The following is a 24,085-nucleotide window of genomic DNA, read 5'->3' on the forward strand; positions in this document are numbered from 1 at the left end:
TGATATATAATAAGAACAATAATGGACCGAGAATGGTCCCTTGAGGGACGCCGCAAGTCAACGAGTAGCTACTGGATAGCGACCCGTTGACAGAGCATTTTTGTGTTCGGTTTTCCAAATATGACTGAAACCATCTGAAAGATTTTCCATGTATACCATAATAGTTTAGTTTCGATAGAAGGATCTGATGATCAACAGTGTCAAAAGCTTTTTTCAAATCTAGAAAAATGACTCCATTGATTTTCTCGTTATCAATATTATATGCCCAAGAATCTGTCGCTTCCAACAAAGCTGTTACAGTTGAATGATTAGCACGAAACCCTGATTGGTTTTGACATGAAATAAATTTGGTATCCGATGCGGTTTTTGGTTTTTCCTATTTGGGGTACGTGGAAAACGAGGAGTGTGGAAAATAAGGAGTGTGGAAAATGAGAAGTGTGCAAAATGAGGACTCTGGAAAACGAGGAGTGTGGAAAATAAGAAGTGTGGAAAACGAGGAGTGTGGAAAATAAGGAGTGTGGAAAATGAGGAGTGTGGAAAATGCGGAGTGCGGGTAAGGAGTAGGTTTTAACGATATGAACAACAATAGCAAGCACTCCATTTCCTTTAAGGCGATGCATCATTGCGTTTTCACTACTAAACCATACATTACTTTTTCAAGCTTCAAAGAACGCAAAAAGGTAAACAAAAGAATCGAACAATCAAACGAGTGAAACATTGCAGTCAATGACAACAAGCAGTCCATGCTCTTTAAAAAAGCGATGGATCATTGCATTTTATTTTGTAGCCATGTAAAGAGCACCTTATAAAATGGGTAATAAAATATTCAACGCGCGAAACACGTGGACAGTGTGGACCATGTGGAGATCAATGCGAACTTATACTGACCTGTGAATATGCAAATTCAATTGAATCTACCCATGGCTTACAAGTGGCATAAGATAAAATTAGGACTGGACTCTGGACTCTGGACTCTAATTTTACTTTTACTACAATCAGTATCGACAAAATTACGAACAACGATGCGCATCACTATGCGATTAATTGAGTCAATTAAACTACAAAATAAACTACTTAATACATTGCAGGAACTTATTTTATACTAGACCTTGTCAGTACATGTCAAGTTATTAGTTTGGGTGTAAACAACAAAACACCCGCAAGTATTTTCGCACAGGATATGATAAAATTCTGTGCTAGAAAGTGGTTTTTGAAGGTGTTTTGGGGGCTCACGGTTTTAACCTTGAATTCAAAACCTTGTAGAAAACTACTTTTTGCGAAAGCGAAACGAGCTATGTGCTCACATGGATATTTCGCAAAAAGTAGTTTTCTACAAGGTTTTGAATGCAAGGTTAAAACCGTGAGCCCCTAAAACACCTTCAGAAACCGCTTTCTAGCACAGAATTTTATCATATCCTGTGCGAAAATACTTGCGGGTTTTTTTGTTCACACCCAAACTAATAACGTGACATGTACTGACAAAGTCTAGTATAAAATAAGTCCTGTAATGTATTAAGTAGTTTATTTTGTAGTTTATTAAGTAGTTTATTTTGTAGTTTATTTTGTAGTTTAATTGACTCAATTGATCGCAAAGTGATGCGCAGAGTTGTTCGTAATTTTGTAGATACTTATTACAGTAAAAGTAAAATTAGAGTCCAGAGTCCAGGGTCCACGGTCCAGAGTCCAGAGTCCAGGGTCCAGTCCAGTCCAGTCCAGTTCCAGTCCAGAGTCCAGTCCTGGTTTTAGCCTATGCCGTTTATTTTGTAGTTTATTTTGTAGTTTAATTGACTCAATTAATCGTATAGTGATGCGCATAGTTGTTCGTAATTTTGTCGAGACTTATTACAATAAAAGTAAAATTAGAGTCCAGGGTCCAGAGTCCAGAGTCCAGGGTCCAGAGTCCAGAGTCCAGGGTCCAGAGTCCAGTCCGGTCCAGAGTCCAGTCCAGTCCAGAGTCCAGTCCAGAGTCCAGTCCACAGTCCAGAGTCCAGTCCTGGTTTTAGCCTCTGCCCTTACAAGTAACGTATTTCGCAAGATTTGCACCATTTAGGTGTTTACAGTCACACGTTTTCGAACGTGACTAAAAAGACTAAAAATATTTTCCACACGCTTTTTGTCAATTTATGATATTCACGGCTAACTAGCCAAAGAAAACAACATCAGCGCGAGGTTGATAATTTGCTTGCAGACAATAACAGTATTACCCAAGTAAGACAATTTTTATGCATGTTTATATTTTTATGTCTTTTCATTTTATATATATTCTACACTCCGCATTTTTCACACTCGGAAAAAGTGAAATAATGCTCTACTTAAGCTACAACATACTGAGAGTAATGTTTCACTCGTTTGATTCTTTTGTTTACCTTTTACCTTTTTGTTTTTAACGTTAAAACCGTGAAGCCCCAAAAACACCTTCTACCACAGGATTCGAACAGAATTTTAATCGTATCCTGTGGTTATATTCTTGTGGGTGTTTTGTTGTTCACACCCAAACTAGGAACGTGACATGTTCTGACAAGGTCTAGTATAAAATAAGTTCCTATGTATTTTGCAGTTTTATCCTGATGAAGTCGAAACTGGTCGATTAATAAACCAAATACTACAAGACAAGTTGCTGTGTGCTGCCCACTAGTTCTCCTATAAAATTATAAATTTTTCCACTCTCCTCATTTTCCACACTCAACATTTTCCACACTCCTCATTTTCCACACTCTTCTCTTCATTTTCCACACCGCACTCCACACTCCTCATTTTCCACCTAACCTCCTATTTGACCTATTGGGGTTTGGTTTCTTTTCGATCTGAGCGGCAATCACGCGCCCCCACTGATCTCGAATAGGCAAAAGTTACTGAGAGGAATGCGTGACAAACCAGTTGAAATATCCCAGGGATCCCCAGGGGGTTTGTGCATCTTGAATGACGCCCAAGACTTTAACCTTGCATTGTGGACCACTTAGGTCAAAGTCGATCGGTTTGCGAACCATGTCTTCCAACGTGCCTAACGTGCCGGTAACGGAAGAAGGTCAAGGACCTCAAGATGCAATTGTGGATTGTGTCGCGTTTTTTTACGAAGAGGGGAAAGGCGGCGAAAACTTCAGAAAGAAAAACAAATTTAGATGTAAAAAAAATAAAAAAAGAGGAAGAGAGAAGCCTGCACACTAAAAACTGTGCTTAGTAAGTCAATCGTACCGATGTCATTGTTTAAAAGGGTATAAAGAAAATATAGCAATGCCTTAGTCAGTCTGCCATTTATTCAATTACAATTCCGGGAAAGCACTGATTAACGAAAGCGATAAGCTCTTCCGTTCTTGAAAAAAGAAAAAAGAAGAATTGAGAACATAAGCCTTCAAAAAGGGCTTATGTTCTCAACTGAACACCAACATAGCGCTAACTCGCCGAAAACGCTTCAAAATGGCTTGAGACGCTCGGAATCAACAAAGAAAATAACAAGGCAATAAGGTAAGCCCATTTTATTTCAAAACAAAACATTTTTTCTCTCTTTTAAGGCAAACCGATAACATCCCATACAAACCTTTATAAATATAAAACGTTGCGCAACATGGTAAGAGTCACGTCCGCTTCTCTAGCAGTGAGCTTGGGCTGCCTGTGCTTCTACTTTCTCAGTTGCTCGCTGAAACTTTAACAACCGCCCGAACAATCTAGCGTTCGTGTCGTTGGCGTAGCAGTTGACGTCTATGTTAAGCGTAGATTCTATAATTTCAACCAAATTGTGAGAAGTTTTCCCAAAATATATACTCTATCTTTACCAGGGCACAACGATGAACATGTGAAACATTTCGAGCTCTCATCAACAAATTTCTTCAGTGTTTCTCCCGACATGATAGCTAGATCATCTGCCACACCACATTTTCGCTTGAAACCTTACGTCATTCAGATTTTCTGGTATGTGATTGGTCTGTTCAATAGACCGCGACCAAACCGTAAGGACGATGAGAAAGGAATGTAGTTCGGTTGTCAGCAGCCGTTCTTTTGGGGGAGCGTTGCGTGACATCCAAAAAAAACGGCTGCGAGGGAGACTAATACAGGGGCGTAGCGTTCAAATACGCACGTACGCCCGTGTGTACAGCTGAAATCTGAAATCTATTCCCTTATAGCATTTGTCACAGTTACCATGAAATAGGACCGATTTTAAATTTCGAATTATACTAGCGCGTGTGTTTGTTTTTCCAGTTCCTTTTCATTAATCCATAACGACAAGAAACGTTATTTGGCTTCCTAGACTTGTGTAGAAAAGGAAAGAATAACTCCTCTAGATTTCCACAAGACTTTATTCTTGATGATCTCCGTACAAATTCAAGACTTTCCGCCCTAGTTTCGAAGAGATTCCCAACTGAATTTTCCTTCTTTCTGCGAGTCTACCACAACATGTGCGAAGTAAAAATCCTAGGTCAAATGTCAATCAACTATCGTGTTCCGATTGGATAACTAGACAACAGTACAAATCACGTGGGACTGAGTAACGAAATGTCTAAGTAACGAAATCTATAGTAACGAGATCTATTTTCAACAACTTATTAACTCTCTAGATATTTTAGGAAGCCAACAGCCCTTTTAGCTTCAAAACTCTAGAGATGGGTAAAATAAATAACTAACTATTGCATTTTCCGTCGCATTTATTTATAAAAACAAGTTCCGCGGAAATAGTTCGAAATGGCATTTCCGAGACCTTAGTTTTCAAAATTTTCTGGGGGAGCATGCCCCCAGACCCCCTAGTTTGAGGCACCTTCGGCGCTCCCAATTTCCGCGCTGTGCGTACACTTTCAAAATCTTACACTACGCCTCTGCTATATATATATATATATATATAACTGCAGACAGTACTGTTTCGGCCTTCTGGGCCTCATCAGTGCAGTTTTTTTTTTGTTTTTCAGGCGCCCCCGGCCACGGACCCTTTAGTGCAATGGTCAGTGCTACAACGGCCGGACGACATATATACTTAACGGAACCGGAGTGCAATGGTTCCGCCGAGTAACGCCTGAAGGAGGGTACACCAGTACGCCAAAATCGCCCAGGAATCGAACCTGGCCCCCCGGAAGCGCTCCCCGCCTAACGGGGCACCTGAACAGTCGGGGTGTGCAAGGACTGCTGTTGGGTAACGAGTCCCATAATGCAGAGAACTACATGCTATGAGACCCTAACCCGCGTCAGGTTTTTTTTTTTTTTTTGTTTTTCAGGCGCCCCCGGCCACGGACCCTTTAGTGCAATGGTCAGTGCTGCAACGGCCGGACGACATATATACTTAACGGAACCGGAGTGCAATGGTTCCGCCGAGTAACGCCTGAAGGAGGGTACACCAGTACGCCAAAATCGCCCAGGAATCGAACCTGGCCCCCCGGAAGCGCTCCCCGCCTAACGGGTCAGGTAAAAATGCTAGGATGGGGGAGAACCGAGACGGTCACCCCAAACGACCCAACCTTTGTGGTATCGTCTAAGCCATGCCAGAGTGCTCAAACTAGAGTAAACCAGCGAGCATGCGCAATTGCAACGGCAATGACTCATCCTAGATAGAGTGCTCAATTTGGACATGAAAGCAAAGCTTTGTATGCCAAAGAGCTATATCTAACTGCAGACAGTACTGTTTCGGCCTTCTGGGCCTCATCAGTGCAGTGCTAATGCTAGGATGGGGGAGAACCGAGACGGTCACCCCAAACGACCCAACCTTTGTGGTATCGTCTAAGCCATGCCAGAGTGCTCAAACTAGAGTAAACCAGCGAGCATGCGCATATATAACTGCAGACAGTGCACACTGTTTCGACCTATGTGGGTCTCATCAGTGCAGTGCAGACACTGGGCCAAGCTCTGGAATAAACCATTGCCTGGGCGCTACACTTGTGGGACCAAGTGCAGGCATGTTGCCATGCGAGAGTGCTCAAATCACAACTAAGGTGATGAGCTTCGCCCGAAGGCTAAGTGCATGGCAACCCCAGTGTAGAGTGCTCTATCGCAAGGTAGCCAAAAGGCAAAGCCAAGCGAGAGCTATCTAACTGCAGACAGTTCACACTGTTTCGACCTATGTGGGTCTCATCAGTGCAGTGCAGACACTGGGCCAAGCTCTGGAATAAACCATTGCCTGGGCGCTACACTTGTGGGACCAAGTGTAGGCATGTTGCCATGCGAGAGTGCTCAAATCACAACTACAGACTTAAAGAAGACCTACAGTCCTTAAACACTTAGTGATCGGGGAGGAAGATCATGACTAACTACCATAAGCGTCTGTCCCATAGCGGGGAAGCAAAGAAAACGAAAAAAAAAGAGCGTTTCAAGGCGATTCAGTCCTATCGGACCTCGAGAGAGCAGCTGAAATAAAGCTTTTAATTTAACCAGCTACTAGAAGATAGGAATGCCAAGTCCATGACATTCACAAATACTGTAATGAAATTAGTATAGTTTACTCTGTATGCTCCTCTTGTCACCACTGTATCGGTTCAATCAGGGTTTTAATGACTGAGATGTAAAAATGTATCTGTTTTGACAGTTTTGCATGCGGTTTTCGGTTTTGATCAATTTTTGTTTCGGTTTTTCGGTTTTGGGTGATTTTTTGTACGGTTTTTCGGTTTCTAATAGGCTCCAATGCCCCCTCATTTAGGGGTTTTTCCCATTTGATACTAAGGTAAGATTGGGTTATGAAAGCTTTGAGAATGCTTATCCCGATTCTTTCGACGGATTTTAATTGATTGCCAGGTTACATTTGTTAGTGAGCTGGTACCAGCATTGAGTATCTGGTGCCCTCGCCTTCACGTGTCACACCTCACTGACTCTTCTATTAGAAACTGAAAATAACGAAGATAGAAAATGGGAAATTAAAGTTTTTTTTGCGTAGGAAGTGATTTCAGGAGTTAGAATGGTGGTTGTTTTCTCCGCTATTCTCAGTATACTTGTTACTATAGGTTAGTTAATTGTCCTTTGGTCGTTTTACAACCTGCGATTTCAACTTTCATGATTGAAATTCATCCAATGACTTATTGCACTGTTTAAACTCGTATTTGAACAACTGACTTCGTGAAATGTGTTATTTAAGGAATGGCGGAGATTCCAGATGCTTCTTCCTTCAAAGATTCTTTAAAGCGACGTATATGTTTGGAAGGGAAATCTCAGGTTGGTACGAACAAAAATGTGAGGGGTTGCTGCGTTTACAACCAGTTCCTACAAGGTTCAGCAAGCGCTTCCTAGCGTTGATAATGATATCCCTCGACTATTTTCTCGTCCTTTGTAAATAGTGCTGTTCCATTTCATTGAACATTTAGATCTTACCACGTACTTCAGTTAATACGACCAAGAAATTGACAGATTTAAGAAGTGTGATGAAAAGATCAAGGATACAAGCCTATATCGTACCTTCTACGGACGCACACCAGGTAAACGAGCACCTTGTCCGTTTGTTCATATGTTCTTTTATTCAAAAGTTTAAATTACTCGCCATGGAGGAGAAATATACGTAATGATCTAAAATTGGACTTGTTGAGACCCAGGGTAAATTCACAGTTATCCGCAGCTAGTAAGAACGAATAAAGAGATAAGAGGCGAAATGGCTTGAAACCATGGATGACCTATCGGATTACCACAACTCCGCTTCGAAACTAGATGGCATAATGAAGCCTAGAAATGAAAAGCAAACACAACGGCCATATTGCATGTGTTCGTTCATAACTAATAGGCCAGCACACATTCGGGTTATGCGTCACTGTAACAAAAGTCCGAAAAATGCGAAACCGATAATATCATCGTTGGAGCAGACAACACTCGGGTTTAGGAAAAACTGAGGGAAAACAAACATTCTTATTTCTGAAGGTTTAGTCTGATCGTCCGGGTGAGTGTAGTCCTGTGAAGGACTGTTGTCGGTGGTAGTGACTGACGTTTCGACAACCTGTGCGGAAGTCATCAACAGAGTCAAGTGAATGATTGTTGTCAGTAGAATGTTCTTATTCCAGTTCGTGTGAAATGATCGGTTGGTTTTGCCGTGATGTTATTGGCTGTAAGACTCAAGTGACGTAAGTCGGTCGTGATTGGTCTGTTTCGATCTGTCGGTAAAGTTAGGTCCTTCTTTTTCGGTCGTTTGTGATGTTTATGTCGTGAATGAGTCCAAACTTCCTTTTCTAGACTGCCTGGTAAGCCACAACGACAACTCATTACGGACGACAGTTTACAGGAAACCGACACACACCGACAGATTACTAGACGAGTCATCCTACAACCCTACATCACACAAAGCCACAACTATCAGAACTCTAACACGAAGCGCACAACTAGTATGCGACTCGACAGACAGCTTATCCGACGAGAACAAATACCTTCACCGTGTTTTTCCGAAGAACAACTACAGCAACGACTTCATCCGACGAAACACTCACCGACCCACCTCCACTACCGAAACAAACGACACCGCAACCCCTACGACTACAGCAACCATACCGTACATAAAAGGCATGTCTGAAAACATCTCGCGCATCTTACTACCCTTCAATATCCGCGTCGCCCACAAACCCATCACCACACTACGTCAGTTACTAATCAACGTTAAAGACAAAGACGAACCGAGGAACAGACAGAGAACGATTTATAAGATCAAATGTTCCGACTGCCAAGCCTCCTACATCGGTGAGACTGGCAGAAACCTCACAACAAGACTGACTGAACACAGACGGGCGACGAGGAAAGGTGATGTCAGCAATCACATTGCTGAACACCATCGACTTACCAACCACAACATTGACTGGGACTCTGCGCAATGCCTAACCTACAGCACTGACTATTTTCAACGACTGACTCTGGAAAGCTGGTTTACTAACTTAAACAGGCTCCCCTAAACAGATGTCAACAACTACCCGCTCCATACAAACGACTCATTCACGACATAAACATCACAAACTACCGAAAAAGAAGGACCTACCTTTACCGACAGATCGAAACAGACCAATCACGACCGACTTACGTCACTTGAGTCTTACAGCCAATAACATCACGGTAAAACCAACCGATCATTACACACGAACTGGAATAAGAACATTCTACTGACAACAATCATTCACTTGACTCTGTTGATGACTTCCGCACGAGTTGTCGAAACGTCAGTCACTACCACCGACAACAGTCCTTCTCAGGACTACACTCACCCGGACGATCAGACTACACCTTCACATGTTACCCCCGGGTTCAAACCATTTACTGCATTCTTATTTGTATTTGAATGAACTTTAAAAATTTTCTTTTCGATGAACAGGTCTCCCATATGCTACTTTCAGAAGTAGCATGAACTGTAGGAACTAGGGGTGAAAGTGGGTGGGTAGTTGGCACCTGGGCTATCTCCTCCTAAGATCTCATACGGGAAGGTGTTGATTTTTCATCCGGTGCCTCCCGAAGTAGGTAACGAGTAGCACTTATCACAGTGGTCATTTTATTCATATCTTGAATTTTTTGTCCAGAGCGAAGATGTTGCGCCACAGTATCAACGAAGGAAGTTCATTTCTGGATTTAGTGGATCTCATGGTAAGGGTCATTCAAATGAAGCTTGAAGGAGAATTATTCAAATACCAAACAGAAAACAAGAATTAAAAGAAAAAGTCAAACAAAAAGAGAACCGAAAAACTGGACTGTTTTAAATTATCTCTTCTCGACACTCAGTCTATGCAATTATCAATTATAATTTTGCATATCCTTAGGGACCGCAATCATAACTTACGAAAAGGCTGCTCTTTGGACAGATGGAAGATACTTTCTCCAAGCAGATATGGAATTAGACTGTAACTGGATTTTACAACAAGAAGGTGAGTTTCGTTCAGCTTCACATTGCATAGGACTTTTATTCACATAATAGCACGTAAGCATTACATCATATCGACCTTCCTATTCACGCTGTATACAGGAAGTTTGTCGCCATTCGGAACTACTGAATAAGATCTTCCTTCACTGAAATCACCAGGGTCGAAATTAGCCATCTTCATTCGATTATACGCATCACATGTGGTCATTCCTATCCTCACAATATGCGGGACAGTTGTCATCTTGGATCTAGTTAAATGGCCAAGCTTCCCTTCAGTCTCTTATACCTCAGTCACGGTACTGCAGCATCCAAAATACTTATGACTTATTTTTCTGTCCGTATATGTCTCTGTTATTCATCTAATAACATCGTCCTTCACTTACCATAAATAACCAGGCGTAAACTTTACGGTCTTCAATTACATCTTCATCGTGCATAAGCACCACATATCGACATCCCTATCCTCTCAGGATCCATGCAGGAAAGTTGTCACCATGACCTACTCAAGCAGCTTTTTCTGCCACGAGTCTCCTTTGCTTAATGGTAGAGCGTCCGAGATCAACAATGTGCTCATCAAGTTCAAAAAAATACTTCTACCTACAAATTAGGAAAACCACTAAATCACAAAGAATTAGCTTTTAGCCTTACACTTTGCAATGCTAAAGGGCGTCTTTAAAATGAGAGTGTTATTAACTATTGCATTTTACGCTTTGAAAGAGGGCAGGCAAAAAAACTGATCCTGAAAATTACCTATTCATGAAAAGAAGAGAAAGAAAACTGCGTGCGTGTCTTTTTTCAACTACTGACCCAAGGATTGAAAAAGAAACAACGCTGTTGTTGTCAAGCCTCAGGAACAAAGAAAGTGTGATTTCACACCTTCTTACGTTTGAGTGATGTCGCTTTTCGGACAGGGCCCGAAAAGCGACATTGACGCAAGGATTGAAAAACAATGTGCTCATCAAGTGCAAAAAATACTTCTACCCACAAATTATATACGAAGTGGTAAACGTGTGCGAGAAACCAATTGTGGGAGGATATTTCACAGCGGTTATTTATGAGCGCGCGCGAAAAAAACCTTCATTTCAAGAATTCCTGCCAGCATGGATCGAAAGCGTGAAATCCTAGATTACATCTGCGATGAACGCCTCGATTTATTGGAGGAACTAAAAGCAAAGAAAATCAAACTGCAAGAGACAGTTGCATGTTTACCAGAACAACACGATTTGTCTTCTGTAATGGAGAATTATCGTTCTGTGGTTGAAAGTGTCGAGAACATGCTGAGAGGACTTGATGAATTGGAGGAGGAAGTGAAATCGACACTTCTGTAACGGCACTATGAGCAACCAATCAAACAACGGCTCTTTTAGGAGCCACCAAACAGAGTAAAGTCGTGACCAACTGAACAAGATTGACATCTTATTTTTGACATTTCATTTAAGTTTTGACTGGCAAATTTGATCAGTAAATCTCATGATGGAAACAGCCGTAATTTCAAGAACTTCTTACTTCTAACGGGAATGTTTTGAAAAAATTTAGCAAGCTTTGATTTTTTTTTTAAGAGCTATCTAATAAGGTAAAAGGAATCAGAAAGGCACTGTCAAAAGACGAAACGAGAAATATATATAAGGAAAGAAAGCTGCGTGCGATCTTTTTTCAACCACTGACGCAAGGAACGTAAAAGAAACGCACACAAAGGGACAGACAACAACGTGAAAAAACAATGTGCTCATCAAGTTCAAAAAAATACTTCTACCTACAAATTAGGAAAACCACTAAAAAAAAGAATTAGCTTTTAGCCTTACACTTTACAATGCTAAAGGGCGTCTTTAAAATGAGAGTGTTATTAACTATTGCATCTTAGGCTTTGAAAGAGGGCAGGCAAAAAAAACTGATCCTGGAAATTTCCTCTTCATGAAAAGAAAGGAAAGAAAACTGCGTACGTGTCTTTTTTCAACCACTGACGCAAGGATTGAAAAAGAAACAACGCTGTTGTTGTCAAGCCTCAGGAACAAAGAAAGTGTGATTTCACACCTTACGTTTGAGTGATATCGCTTTTCGGACAGGGCCCAGATAGTTCGTCTTTAAAATGAGAGTGTAATTAACTATTGCCCCTTAGGCTTTGTCTCATCAACCGTCAACCAACATAAAATAAACAGAGGGTAGAACAGTCCACGCAATTTTGTTTTATGGATTATCAACCATCAATTTATGATCACTGACGAGAATTTCAAAATTAAACGCGTGTGCCGCTAACTCTTTAACGAATTACATGCTTAACGATCTATTGCAAGGTGGTCATTTCTTTCTTGTATTGTGGTGGCTCCTAAAGGAGCCGTTTTTTTTTACGGGACCTACCCAACGGTAAGTCACCGAACTGTACTCTACTTATTGACGACTCTGGGTTTTGCCTAAGTTAGCCTTGTACGCTCCTTGGGCTTCTTCTGGGCTTCTTTATTCCGCTCTCGGTAGAATGAGACCTTCAGTAGAGTTGACCCGTAAACAATCCTCTGCACCACATCTTTACAAGCGACGGGTGCACCATTTCCGCCCTGACAATGCAAACACCTGGAATGATCATAAAATACTTTCCTTCGCTCTAATAGAGCTAACTCAACAGGCTTGCCGGGCTGCAACCGACAAGTAGTTGAAGTTTTGAAAGTATTTAATGACCATCCAGCAGGCATTATCGTGTCAAGCTCGTGAACAGGCACTGAAAATTTAGTCGCTCGCAAAAGATTTGGTGCTGAAGGTAGCCCACTGAACAACTCTCTGAAAGTCTCGGGATCCATCGGCATAGTTGCGGAGACACGTCTCACGATGCTTGTTGACGGTGGTTTCTTCATCTTCAACTTTTCGGCGATAAGAACGCTTAAGGTCTGGAGCAAGTCAGGGTTACCTTGGTTTCGAGTGCGAAACACTTTCTTCAGGTACTCGTTCGTGTCCTCGGCGTCCACCCAAGAGTCGTACTTTCTCCCATAACCGCGCCAGCGAACAAGAAACTGAACACGATTATCGGCATCTGTGCGCTTGTCAAGTACTTTGGAGACTTCGTAAAACTTACTCATAGTGTTAGCGTTACGCTCATTCTCAAACTGTAGAAAGCGATTTCTGACTCCGGATAGGGTTTGCGAGCCTTTTTATGCTATTGTTGAACTTTAGAAGAATAGCCTTAATTAGTCTGCTCGCTTGCCGCCTCCCTCTATTTATAAACGTTGCCTGAGTGTGACTACAACAGGTCACTACAATAATAGGCAGAGAAAAACGCTCTCTTTTTAACTTTTGTAGTCGCATGGCAGGTTTTTAATGGCGTTAACGAAAATGAGGGAAGGGGAAAAAGCGGAGGGATAAAGCCTTGTTTCACTGTTAGCGTGCTAAGTTTTGAGCGAAAGACGAAGGAAAAGTGAGGTCACTTATACGTAAAAAGGTGTGAAGTCACACTTTCTTTGTTCCCTTTCGGTTTGCGGACGTGTTTTCTTTTATATTCATAGCGCTGAAGAATCTAAACTGCCGGCACGCACGCAGTTAATTAATAGAGGTAATTTTTAGGATCATTTTCTTACTGTCTGCCCTCCATGTATCTTAAGTTGGCGCCAAATTTTTTACTCATATTGCGCGTTATAAAATGGAGTTAAGGAAAATGAGCGAAAGGGAAAAGCGGAGGATTTAAACTTTCTTTCACTGTTAGAGTTCTTAGCATGATAACGCGCCAACTTAACAGACACTTCTGATTCGACTGTGAACTAGCGGTTTTTTATTCAAATACAAATAACTTCCAAGTTTCTTTGCTAAAGCGCCACTACTCTTCTCAGTAGACTGCTACACCCACGAATTTTTTTGCCGCCTTGAGCTCTAGAGTAACGTTTTTAAACGAACATCACGTAATACGTCAAAGTCAAGTGCATTTCAATGTACTACGTGTTTGATTTCACAACATTACTTTTAAAGCGGTAAAAAAATTCGTTGGGCTCAGCGGTCCACTGGGAAGAGTAGTATCGTGGCCAGAAACATTCTCTTCCCAATAGCCGTTTTCGCTTCTCTTAGCCGGCTCAGGCTAAGAGAAGCGAAATGGGCTTTGGGCACGAGAATGGGCCCGAAAAAGATCAAATGACTTGTATAAGTTGTATTTAGCCTAGGAGAGTTTGAATTCAGGAAGAAAGTGCAGTTGTAATGGTTCACGAGTGTCCGAATAGTTTCAATCAACTTTCAGAGTCGTTTTATTAAAGCTATTATGCGTTTTTTTCGCTTACTTATCGTCCAGACCTCGCTCTTCTTGACACAAACTTCCCCACCCCACCCCTTTTAGATGTGTCTAGGCTGCAACAATCATTACCACAACCCTCCCCACAAAGGCTGTGTTTGTAACACTAATCGCTTCCGAAGAAATCTAAATTTCGCGCTCGTTGAGCTGGCTACGCGTCGGTGATTACTAACCTTTGTCTTGCGAACAAAAAAACCCTTTTCCTTCAAACAATAGATAAGGACATATAAGGAGCGAAAGCTAGACTTAATTGTCCAGCCAAAATCCTAACCAAAAGTTTGATACGCCGAGTATGCCTGTGTCATTCATAGAATAACATGCTCCTTGACTTCAATCACCAGGCCAGGGTAAGAGTTAAAATTTAGGGTTAAAGTTTACCATTGTCATCTACAATCTCACTGCGCAAAAGTATCACATATCGACAATCCTATCCATGCAATTGACAAGAAATGTATCAGACGTATCACCATGAACCTATTGCCTAATAGTAGAGCATCGATAGTAGTAATCAGATGGGCGTAAATTACCAGGCTTGAAATATACAAGCTTCACTTCCGTCATCATTGCACACTGAACAGGACATATCGACATTCCTATCGTCGCAGTATGGTGAACGTTTGTAACTATGTATCTAGTTATACCGCCTAGATTGCCACGAGTCTCCTCTAGCTCAGTGGTAGAGCGTCCGAACTACTGATCTGATGGTGACAGGTTTGAGTCTTATTGATAGCATTCCGACTTTTTTTTCTACGAGAATGCCTTTGTCATTTACTTGATAAAGGTGTAGAGGTAGAGCGTCTGAACTCTGAGTATTAATTAGAGCTTCTGTTAGCACACAGATCGTTTTTGTCTCCGAGTATGTCTGTGTGATTCACAGAACAACACCTTCCCTCATTTCAATCGCAAGGCTTAAAATTTACGGGATAAAATCACACGACGACATTACTATACTCGCAGAATGAAGAAAGGTTGTCACGATGGACTTAGTTTAACGGCCTAGCTTGGCGCGAATCCTTTACAGCTTAATGGTAGAGCGTCCGAAGTCCTAATGAGAATGTCGTGGGTTGGGCTCTTATGGTGGCACTCGGAGTTTTTTTCCCCGTGTATGCCTGTCATTTACTAAATAGCACCTTCATTGACATACATTGTTTCTTTGTGCGAGCTCTTAGGATAATCTCCATTGAAGAAATTGAAGAGATTTTATATCTCAGGGATTTGACGCTTTAACGTCTTTAGTGGTGACGTATGGTTTGACTTGTTAAACAACTTACGTTGAAATTGAAAGGTCAACAAGGTAACGATGGATCATTTTTTTATTACAAAAGGAATGAAAGGAACTCCAAGTCTTTCCCAATGGCTAATTGACGTAAGTAACAGTCTTATCACGTTTTGGGCCACTAAGGTCAGCATGTCCTTTCAGCCCTTCATTTTTTGTATTCCTCTGAGATATGAAAATGAAGTCGTTTATTGAAAAGAGGAAGATGAAGGACCCAGGATATTTTAACCTAGTCGGTGGAATAAAAGAATTCAAAAGAAACATCAACAAAGGACTTATCAGCTACAACGTTTCAGGTCTATGTAAGGTGATATGTCGAGAGGGGATCAGTTCATAGTCTCCTGGATATGCGCTTACCAACAAATAAGCTAATTTATTCGTTTCAGAGTCTACCAAAGGGGTCCAGCGTAGGAGTTGATCCTTTTCTTATTTCCATATGTAAGTTTCCTTTGTTTTTGATGTTTTACACAATATTTGTACGTAAGAAAAGGCATTGTTTTCGTTTAGAGCGGGGGACTTCCACTTTACAACACGAGCAAATTATCACAAACCAGTATGATAGAACAAATGAGAGGGCTTATCTAGATTTTAATCTTCGAAGAATTACATTTATTTTTTTGCCCCACTTCACTCTCATGACAAGAGAAGCAACGTCCTTAGCCATTCCATGATCTAGCTCAAAATTTATTATTTTCCCCAGTCTACTTAGTATTCTCACTAATTAGTGTGTGTGTCAAGCTTTATTGGGCAAGATCAAAATGAAAATAAACAAGCATAAAGAATTAAGTCCAAAAGGGATGGACACGAACGGGACACTCAGACCCATGCGGGGTGCCAACCCTTGGTAAATATAATAATTTAAAATATTCACAAGACAAAAAACTAATAAAATCTAGTTTAGTGAGAGGAAAATCTAACTTTATAACATTGTCGTCAAAAAGTAGAGAAATCTAAAGGAAATGAAAAATTAAATACAAACATACATATATATATTCAGTTAGTGACATGAAAATTCGCGTGATATGGACCATGAGCAAACCATGTCCTCATCAAAAACATTCATAAAAAGAGAAATTCATGAAAAATGATGTGTTGTGAAGTTTTGTATGTGTTGTGAAGTTTTGTAAGTGTTGTGAAGTTTTGTATGTGTTCTGAAGTTTGTTGTATGTGTTGTGAAATTTTGTATGTGTTGTAGAGTGAAAGGGGAAAGTTCTGCAGTTAAAAAAATGTGATATTCATACCTGAAAGTTTAAATCACTTTTTTGTTCCACAGTTTTTCATTCGGTATCTCATCAGAAACTTAGTATACGCTGTACGGAACAGAGAAAATGACCACACTAAAGAAATCCTCTCTGGCTCTGTTACTAAGATATCGCAGTATGTAGGATAATAAAGTCCGTTGCTGAGAGTGTACCAAAATTCCTTAGCTGTTCTCAGGTCTTCGCTTCTAATCCAACTCTTAATTCTCAGAAAATGTTTAAGGCTCGAGTACAATCCGCCACTACATCACCCCACAGAAGGGGTAAATTGACTAACTATACCACGAGTACCATACAAAGCATGTGTTTTAATTATGTTGAGTTTTACACTACCTACTAACACAAAAAAAGGCTTAAAACTGTAGAAAAAAATCGCTATAAAATGCAAATATATTCCGCGAGAATCAAGATTCAATTTGCATTCATTGTACCCGGATTTATTAGAAATATAAATTTACGAATCACTTACCGTATCTGTAAAACTCGGCCGGCGGCATGTTAGAAAAGTTGAAACATCTGCTTGAAAAGATTGTTTGTATCTGACAGAAATTATTTCATTCTCAAACCACAAAATTTGTTCTCGCACCACGCAAAACCTTATTTTCCAATCCGCAAAGAAAAACTCCGAAAAATCTTCAATTAACACAGAATTCCAGTATGTATATCACTGTTGCTTTTGTTCCCTTTTCAATAAAGTTTTAGACGGCCATAAAATTGAAGTGAATCGGTATCTTAAGATCGTAATGACAACCACAAATGCCCAGTTTCTAGCCATGAGAGTTAACTAAACATAGATTCGTCATGTTGCGCATTCTCTACTGTCTATTGCTGTCATGACACCATCTTAATTTTTCTCTTGTCCGGTTGAATCCCTACAGGCGAATGGGATCGAATGTTGAAGGTAAAGTTAGATACTATTTTTAATTGACTTAAGATAGCTGAATAATGGGGAGTCCGCGAGACAAACCGCCCATTACCTCCTCTTCCCTCCCTGAAAAAAGGGCAAAACATTCTTCAAAATAAAAACAAAAAACAAAGCAAACCAGAGTGCGACTACAGACAACTTTTACTAAGGGTTAAAGGTAGTTATGATAATCAGGTGTTTTATTACTTTAGTCTAGTCAATAAAAAAGCAAAGCATGATTGCCCCATTCTCTAAGCAAAAAAATAATGATCACTTCTTTCTATCAAGCAACGACTCGCAAAATCAATGAGTGTAGCATAAAGTTTAGCTAAAAAAGTTATTCCTGTTGCCGTTAATTAATTTTTTTGCAGCATTCTGTTAAACCTCTCAGCAGTGTATGTTTCAAAATACTTTTAGATATATCTGAGCCTGTTTTTAGTAACCAAGTGGTGGAGTCTTCACAAGTTTGTTATCGCGGTGACCTTAAAAAAATCGACCACCTCTCTAATAGGGGCACCTCCATCTTTCCCTTCGGTGTCCACATCAGAGAAGCTCGAATTAGTAGTAGGGAAAGGGGGTTTCTGGCACATTTCAAAATACCCTGAAAAACAGGGCAGTTTTGAAAACTGATTTTTTTCATTTTTTATCTCATTTAAAAAAAAGAACGATGTTTTTCAGGCAAAATGATTGGCGCAGTTTCTTTCAAAAAAATAAAAGCAAAATTGAAGATTTGATTCAGTGGGTTTCTGGCACAATTGCCTGAAAAACAGGGCAGTTTTAAACAACGATGATCTCAAGGCAAAATGATTGGTGCAGTTTCTTTAAAAAAAATCAAAGCAAAATTGAAGAATTCTCAAGGCAATCTCAAAATTCGTTTGAACCATCAGAAAAAACTAATAACAATATCTCAGAAAAAACACATAGAGGCTTATGAAGCATTCTCTTCCTCGAATTCCTTCAGGAGGTAGCTCAGTTTTAGGTGGAACAATCTGAAGCTCTTCTCTGACAAATCCCCGCTTTGGTCCATCTTTCAGATAGTAAAGAACAGGTTCTTTTTCATTCACAAGTGCTTTTTCGATATTAAGAACTTTTAGAGACCAGATTGGATCTGTTGCTCTTCTTTGTCCACCTTCTAACTCGCCGGGAGCATAGAGATATCTCACGTTTTTTGAATATTCAAGTCTCTTTTCTTTCAAGCCAACAGGTCTTGAATAAGAAGTTGAACTCTTTGCGTCAACCACCTTTTCTTTGACTGCGTCAATTGGTTTCTTCCTAGTCAATCTTGTCTCCTCACGATTTAATGCTGAAACAACTTCTGGAAGCCTCTTCACCCATTCTGTTGATCTCGTTCTGTCTTTGAAGTTCATCTCTTGGCCGTATTGGAAACTAAAAAGGCGCTCACCCAAAGTTCGATTAAATCGCTCAACTATCCCCTGATCTCTATGAACGTTTCCTCTTCTAATTCTCACATCATGCTTTGCCATCTCTTTAGTTGTTTCACCCATGAATTCACGTCCAGGATCAACCTGAAGAATTTTTGGCCATCTCAATGGTCCTCTTTTGTAGATTGTCTGGAAAGCCTTTGAGACCTCAGAAGATTCTTTTGAGGTGAGAGGTTCAGCAGCCTTGAATCTGCTCGCAACATCGACCACTGTCAATGCATATTTATAGACCTTTCTAAAAAGTTTGTCATGAGGAAGGAGAAGAAGATCGGCCTGATGGACTGCATTTGGAAAATCAGCATCAAACGTTGGCCGTGGGATATGCTTAGGTGCAGGCAAATAAATCTGCCAGATGGCTTGTCTCATCAGCTAAAGCTTTGCAACATCTTCAGGAACCCGAACTTCTTCTGCCAACTTTTTCACTGCACCCAATCCCTTCCAAAATCCTTTCGGGCTATAGTAAACTCTTGAAAGTTTTCTCTCCATTTTCTTTTGCTTTCACAAAAATCGACTTGCAGCCAATCCCAAAGCCAAAGCCATACCTCCGGCCTAAATCATTTCACCTTGTTTCTGTTGTGTGGTCGGTTTGTAAAAGTTAGAAAAATGTGGTTCTTTCATATCAAGCTCTTCACTATGTGCCTTGTTGTAAAGCTTTAAAGTATAATCTGTATCAACAAAATTTTGATTTGCCTCTTTTTTGATTCGGTCGTTTGCGGCAATCCAATCGAGAAGCTTTTTTCGATTCTCTTGATATTTCTAATAAGCCGCCTGGTATTTTTTTACAGCAAGATCATGTCTCTTCTTCTCTTTTTCAACACTATTTTTATCTCCACTCAAATATTTTGCGAGATAGCTCCCACCAACAAATGCAGTTGCATTGTTGAGTGCTCCTCCAATCATTATTGCTATGCTTGCCATTTTATTAATCGCTGGCAAGTTTTCATCATGAAATTAATCTCAGTTAGTCTGCGTTGTCGCCGCAAACTTAAATGCATTTCTTAAGATGGCAAAATCTTCTGTTCTTCAAGATATAATTTTGCTGCGATTGATCCAGCGATCACGAGAGTGAACTTTACATAGTTCATGAGATTTGAACTCGGATCAGAAGTCATCGGTTCTTTGATAACTCTCTTTGCCACCCATCCAATTCCAGCAGCCAATCCAGTCAATGTAGCTGAATCAGTCAAAGTTTTCACAAGTGTATTATCAGACATTTTTATTTGAAAGACCAAAAAAATCAATCCATTGGTTTTACTCTTTTTGGAATTTGAGGCAACTCCGCTGATTCCCCCGTAGAGATGCGCTGAATTTGCCTTGGTTCTGGGTTTGGTCGTGATTTTACGAGCTCCATCAACTCTTTCCTTTTATAGTACAGTCCAGCCAGTGAAAGAACAATACTTGCTACTGAAAGAATTTGAGTGAGTGAGAATGATGATGATGATGGCTCTGGTTTTGGTTCTGGTTCTGGCTCTAGGTTTGGTTGCTTCGAAGCATTCACCTTTTTTTGCTCTCTAACTCTTCTGTGATGTTCAGCAAGTTTTTTCCCAGCAGCGACACGCCCTGGAGCTTTTTTCGGTTTCGTCTTATTTTGATCAGTTGAAGTGACCTGTTGTGCTGGCGGCGACTGCGACTGCGACTGCGACGGCTCTGCTGGATCTTGAGATTCTTTTTCTTCCATTTTATTTCTTGTCACATTATTTTTAAGTTCTTATTCAAGTTCTTATTCAAGTTCTTATTCAAGTTCTTATTCAAGGTCTTATTTAAGGTCTTATTCAAGTTCTTTTTCAAGTTCTTTTTCAAGTTCTTATTCAAGTTCTTCACAATTACTTTCTACTTCAATATTAACCACATTTGGTTTTAAGGGAACTTCAACATTTTTGGCAGTGAGAAGAGCAGCACTTGCGATCGCCATGTACTTTCCATATTTCAAACTCAAGCTTCCTGCAATCATTCCGAGCTCTCTCTTCACAATGAAGTCATCGTTCAGGTCTTTCATGAGCTTTCCTTCATCAACAGGGAGAAAATACGCCAACGCTTTACACGAAAGCTGAAGAAATGTGTCGACTATCGCATCGCAAGTCTTTGAAGAGATTGAGGTCTCATATCTTTTGAAGTACTTCTCAACATCTTTTTCAGAAAGCCTTTTGACTTGATCCTGGGTGAGAGAAGCACCAATCATTTCCTTTGCTCTTCCACTCGCAAAGTGAACAGCAAGTTGCTCTCGGTGATCTGAATCACTTGTGGGTTCTGCTTCAAGAATGTTCATAGCAATAATATCTGTGATTGCTTCTTGTTCTTTGCTCGCTTCGCTCATCTCTATTTTATTTCTTTTTCAAATTTTTATATCGAAGGGATGGCAAAGTGATAAAATCAGATGAGAATATATCTCATTCTTCAGCTTTGCTATTAATTCAATTTGCATTTCCTTCGTCAAATCACCTGCATAATCATCAAATGTCGCCTTCATATCCTTGGCCGAAGGTGTGTAGAATAGAACCAGTGCAGCAATGTTTTCTCTGAATGGTTTTGCGATACTTGTCATCTGCTGTGTGAGCACCCAAACGCTGATTCCCTTATGTCTTGCGCTGAATGCTAAATTCACGAGTTCATTTGTCCTCTGCCTCACATCTTTTGAAGCCGCACAGTCATCAAGGATGATAAGTGTATTAGCTCCCTCATAAACAAAACTAATGAGCTTGAGACAAAAATCAATCTGGTTTTGAAGTGGAGTCAAGATAAAGAGGTCTTTGTCTAAATATTCAAAATTAACATAAGTTTTGTTGTGGATGAATGTTGGACAAATCAAAAAAATGTAATCGAATTTCTGATTGAATTTTTTGCTCAAAAGATTGACGACATATTTTGTCTTTCCTGAATTTGTTGGTCCAACTATTAATGCATTGAAAGGAATATTCTGAGGATTCATATTTTATGGTGCCCATGTGAAAAAGTTGAGATCTTGTCTTCTCTTATGATTCTCTTATCATCATTTGCGCTCAGAGCAATCTTGTTGATGGTCTCACTGAAAATCTTATGCCTGTGTGATCTGATTACATTCATCTTTCTCATTTGTATCTTTCCGCTAAATAAGCACTTTTTGTAGTCTTCGTGAGTCATATTCTTCTTTGTCACAGTCTTCTTGATTCCTTGCACTTCTTCTCTTCTTTACCCTCAAGAATCTTGTAGCTGTAAAGTTTTGCTCTCAATCCAACAAACTCCTCCATAATCTTTCCACCAGCCTCATCTTTCATCAACTTTTTTGTTGCAACCACTTGGGATCTTTGAAATGTGGTCTTTTGGAAAGTTGCTGGTGTCAAACTTTTCTTCAACATCTGCTGCTATGTCCTTGTAAAAGTCTTCAGTTTCTGTCAGAGTCATAACCAGTCAAGTTGTGAAATATGACAGGAGTGAACTTTGGCTTTGCGAATTGAAAATTGCAATTTCTGTGTGCTGCTCCTCTATACTTGCCAGTGAAATGACAGTGATCTCTAGCTTTGTCGCGCGTGAGCACAACAGGATCAGTGTGGAAAGACTCACCACATAACCAACAGCACTTCGCCGCATTGAACATTTTCTTTTCTTCATCAGTGAAAATCATCTTTTTTTTAAAGTCAAATTTTTTGTGAACCTTCTTGATGTTCTCTTCTAGCATTTCAACAAAGATCTGAGCAACATCCTCATCTTCAGACTTTGCTCTGTAGATGACTGGCTCTTGAAAATAAAGCTGGTCATCAAAGCAGACAACCTTATAGCAAAAACCGGACGGTTTATGTTTTTGATATTTAAGGGCGAAGCTCTTATCGCTTCTTGGCTCACAAGAGTGAATAGGTTTTGTGAAAGATTCAAAGTCAGCATAAACAACAAAGGGTACTCTTATTGATCGGTTATGTTTCTTGAATTTGATGAAAGTTCCTTTTATTGGCATTTGAATCTTGACAGCCTCATTGTTTGCGCAGAGCACCTCGTGCTCCGCAAGCTTTCTCTGCTTGAAAAGTGATTCAAACACCTGAGACAAAGTTCTTTTGGTTCTTTATGCTTTGAAAATTGACTCGAGAGAAGCCTGCTGATGTTGTTTATCAAGCAGTAGTGCTTATTAGCATCTTCGTCTTTCTCGATAAGAAGAAGATTGATCACCTGATTCCTTTCTTCGGCTTGTGACTTGCTTATTCTAAGAGGATAGACTCTGGCCTTACTTTCATAACCAAACACGTTAACCGCGATATTTTCGTTCTGTTTTTCAAACCTTTTTATCCAGTCAAGCTCAACCGGGAAGTTGATTCCTCTCCAGTCGAGTCGATCAGATTGTTCTTTAAGAATCTTTGTTATTCTTTGAGGGTTTTTCTCAACTGGATAAAGGGCTCTTGTAATGCACCATTTAAAACATTCATTATCTTGATTTTCCATATTGATTATTGCTTTTTTTCCTTTAAGCGCATTCGGTAGTTCGATGTAAGAGCTGCCGTTCAAAGGGTTGTATTCTACAAGATGCAGGTCAAATGTTATGACTCTGTGAAACTCTCAGTTACTTCCGTTATTGTTGAATTCTTCAATTCTTTCTTGAATGGTTTCCATAAATCTTTCATACGCTTCGCTTTCATCAGTTGCATTAAGATTTTCAATTGTGTTGGTGTGGAAATAAGCGTCAAGATACTGAACTTCTCCATCCATAGCTTGCCTTTTCATCTCGCAAGAAAGAATCACCTTGAGTCTTGTCTGGCGGTTCTCTCTCGTGATTTTCAAAACTGCCAGTTTTGCCTCCTGCATGAATTGATTTGGCCCAAAACCCTCAACTCCAGCTGTTCTGAATTGTCTTGCGAAACCACTCAATGCAGATGCTGACTCCCGAACTGTAGCGCTAGCACTAGCGCTAGTGCTAAATGGATTATTTTCGTAGTTTTCAACGAACTCGTTCCATTCATCTGAGAAATCCGAAGTGGTGACGTATGGTCTCAATCCAAGCATCTCTTCAATTTCTCTTATTTCTCTTCTCCTTTGTTCTTGCGGATCAAGAGTGAGCGACTGCCCAGAATTTCTTGTTGGTCTGAGAACTGGAGCATTGAAATCTGCTGGAATTGGGTGGTCAATAATGTTTGATGTCGCTGACGCTATCAGCTCAATCAACTCCTGCTTTCTGAGGCTTGAATATTTTTTTAGCCCGAGTCGTT

At 40.2% G+C, this 24,085-nt stretch overlaps 2 protein-coding genes across 7 annotated transcripts in view; one reads left to right on the forward strand and one right to left on the reverse strand.

The window, feature by feature from the left end:
- Positions 1 to 6,752: 6,752 nt before the first annotated feature.
- Positions 6,753 to 24,085, forward strand: part of LOC111332904 (xaa-Pro aminopeptidase 1) — a 45,212-nt gene continuing 27,879 nt past the window's right edge. For 3 of the 6 annotated variants that reach the window (XR_015990634.1, XR_015990635.1, XM_088730343.1), the window contains exons 1-8: positions 6,753 to 6,911; positions 7,043 to 7,119; positions 7,269 to 7,379; positions 9,444 to 9,507; positions 9,681 to 9,785; positions 15,365 to 15,405; positions 15,702 to 15,753; positions 17,453 to 17,475. Coding sequence is in view for 4 of the 6 variants with exons in the window: in XM_088730343.1 (XP_088586469.1) it covers positions 6,866 to 6,911; positions 7,043 to 7,119; positions 7,269 to 7,379; positions 9,444 to 9,507; positions 9,681 to 9,785; positions 15,365 to 15,405; positions 15,702 to 15,753; positions 17,453 to 17,475 (519 nt within the window). In the remaining 2 variants the exon portion in view is untranslated. Of the gene's footprint in view, positions 6,912 to 7,042; positions 7,120 to 7,268; positions 7,380 to 9,443; positions 9,508 to 9,680; positions 9,786 to 14,378; positions 14,751 to 15,364; positions 15,406 to 15,701; positions 15,754 to 17,452; positions 17,476 to 24,085 lie in introns of those variants that run through there. The other 3 variants (XM_088730341.1, XM_088730342.1, XM_088730344.1) reach the window with 2 other exon arrangements.
- On the reverse strand, positions 17,657 to 21,238 carry LOC148725163 (uncharacterized). The gene has a single exon (XM_088730345.1). The coding sequence runs from the start codon at positions 19,284 to 19,286 to the stop codon at positions 18,372 to 18,374; it is 915 nt and encodes a 304-aa protein (XP_088586471.1). The 5' UTR covers positions 19,287 to 21,238; the 3' UTR covers positions 17,657 to 18,371.

Source organism: Stylophora pistillata, chromosome 8, assembly GCF_964205215.1.
Source record: "Stylophora pistillata chromosome 8, jaStyPist1.2, whole genome shotgun sequence".
NCBI classification, from domain to species: domain Eukaryota; kingdom Metazoa; phylum Cnidaria; class Anthozoa; order Scleractinia; family Pocilloporidae; genus Stylophora; species Stylophora pistillata.

Coding starts and splice junctions, on each gene's coding strand:
- LOC148725163 (XM_088730345.1), bottom strand. CDS start 19,286: ATGAGACAAGCCATCTGGCAGATTTATTTGCCTGCACCTAAGCATATC.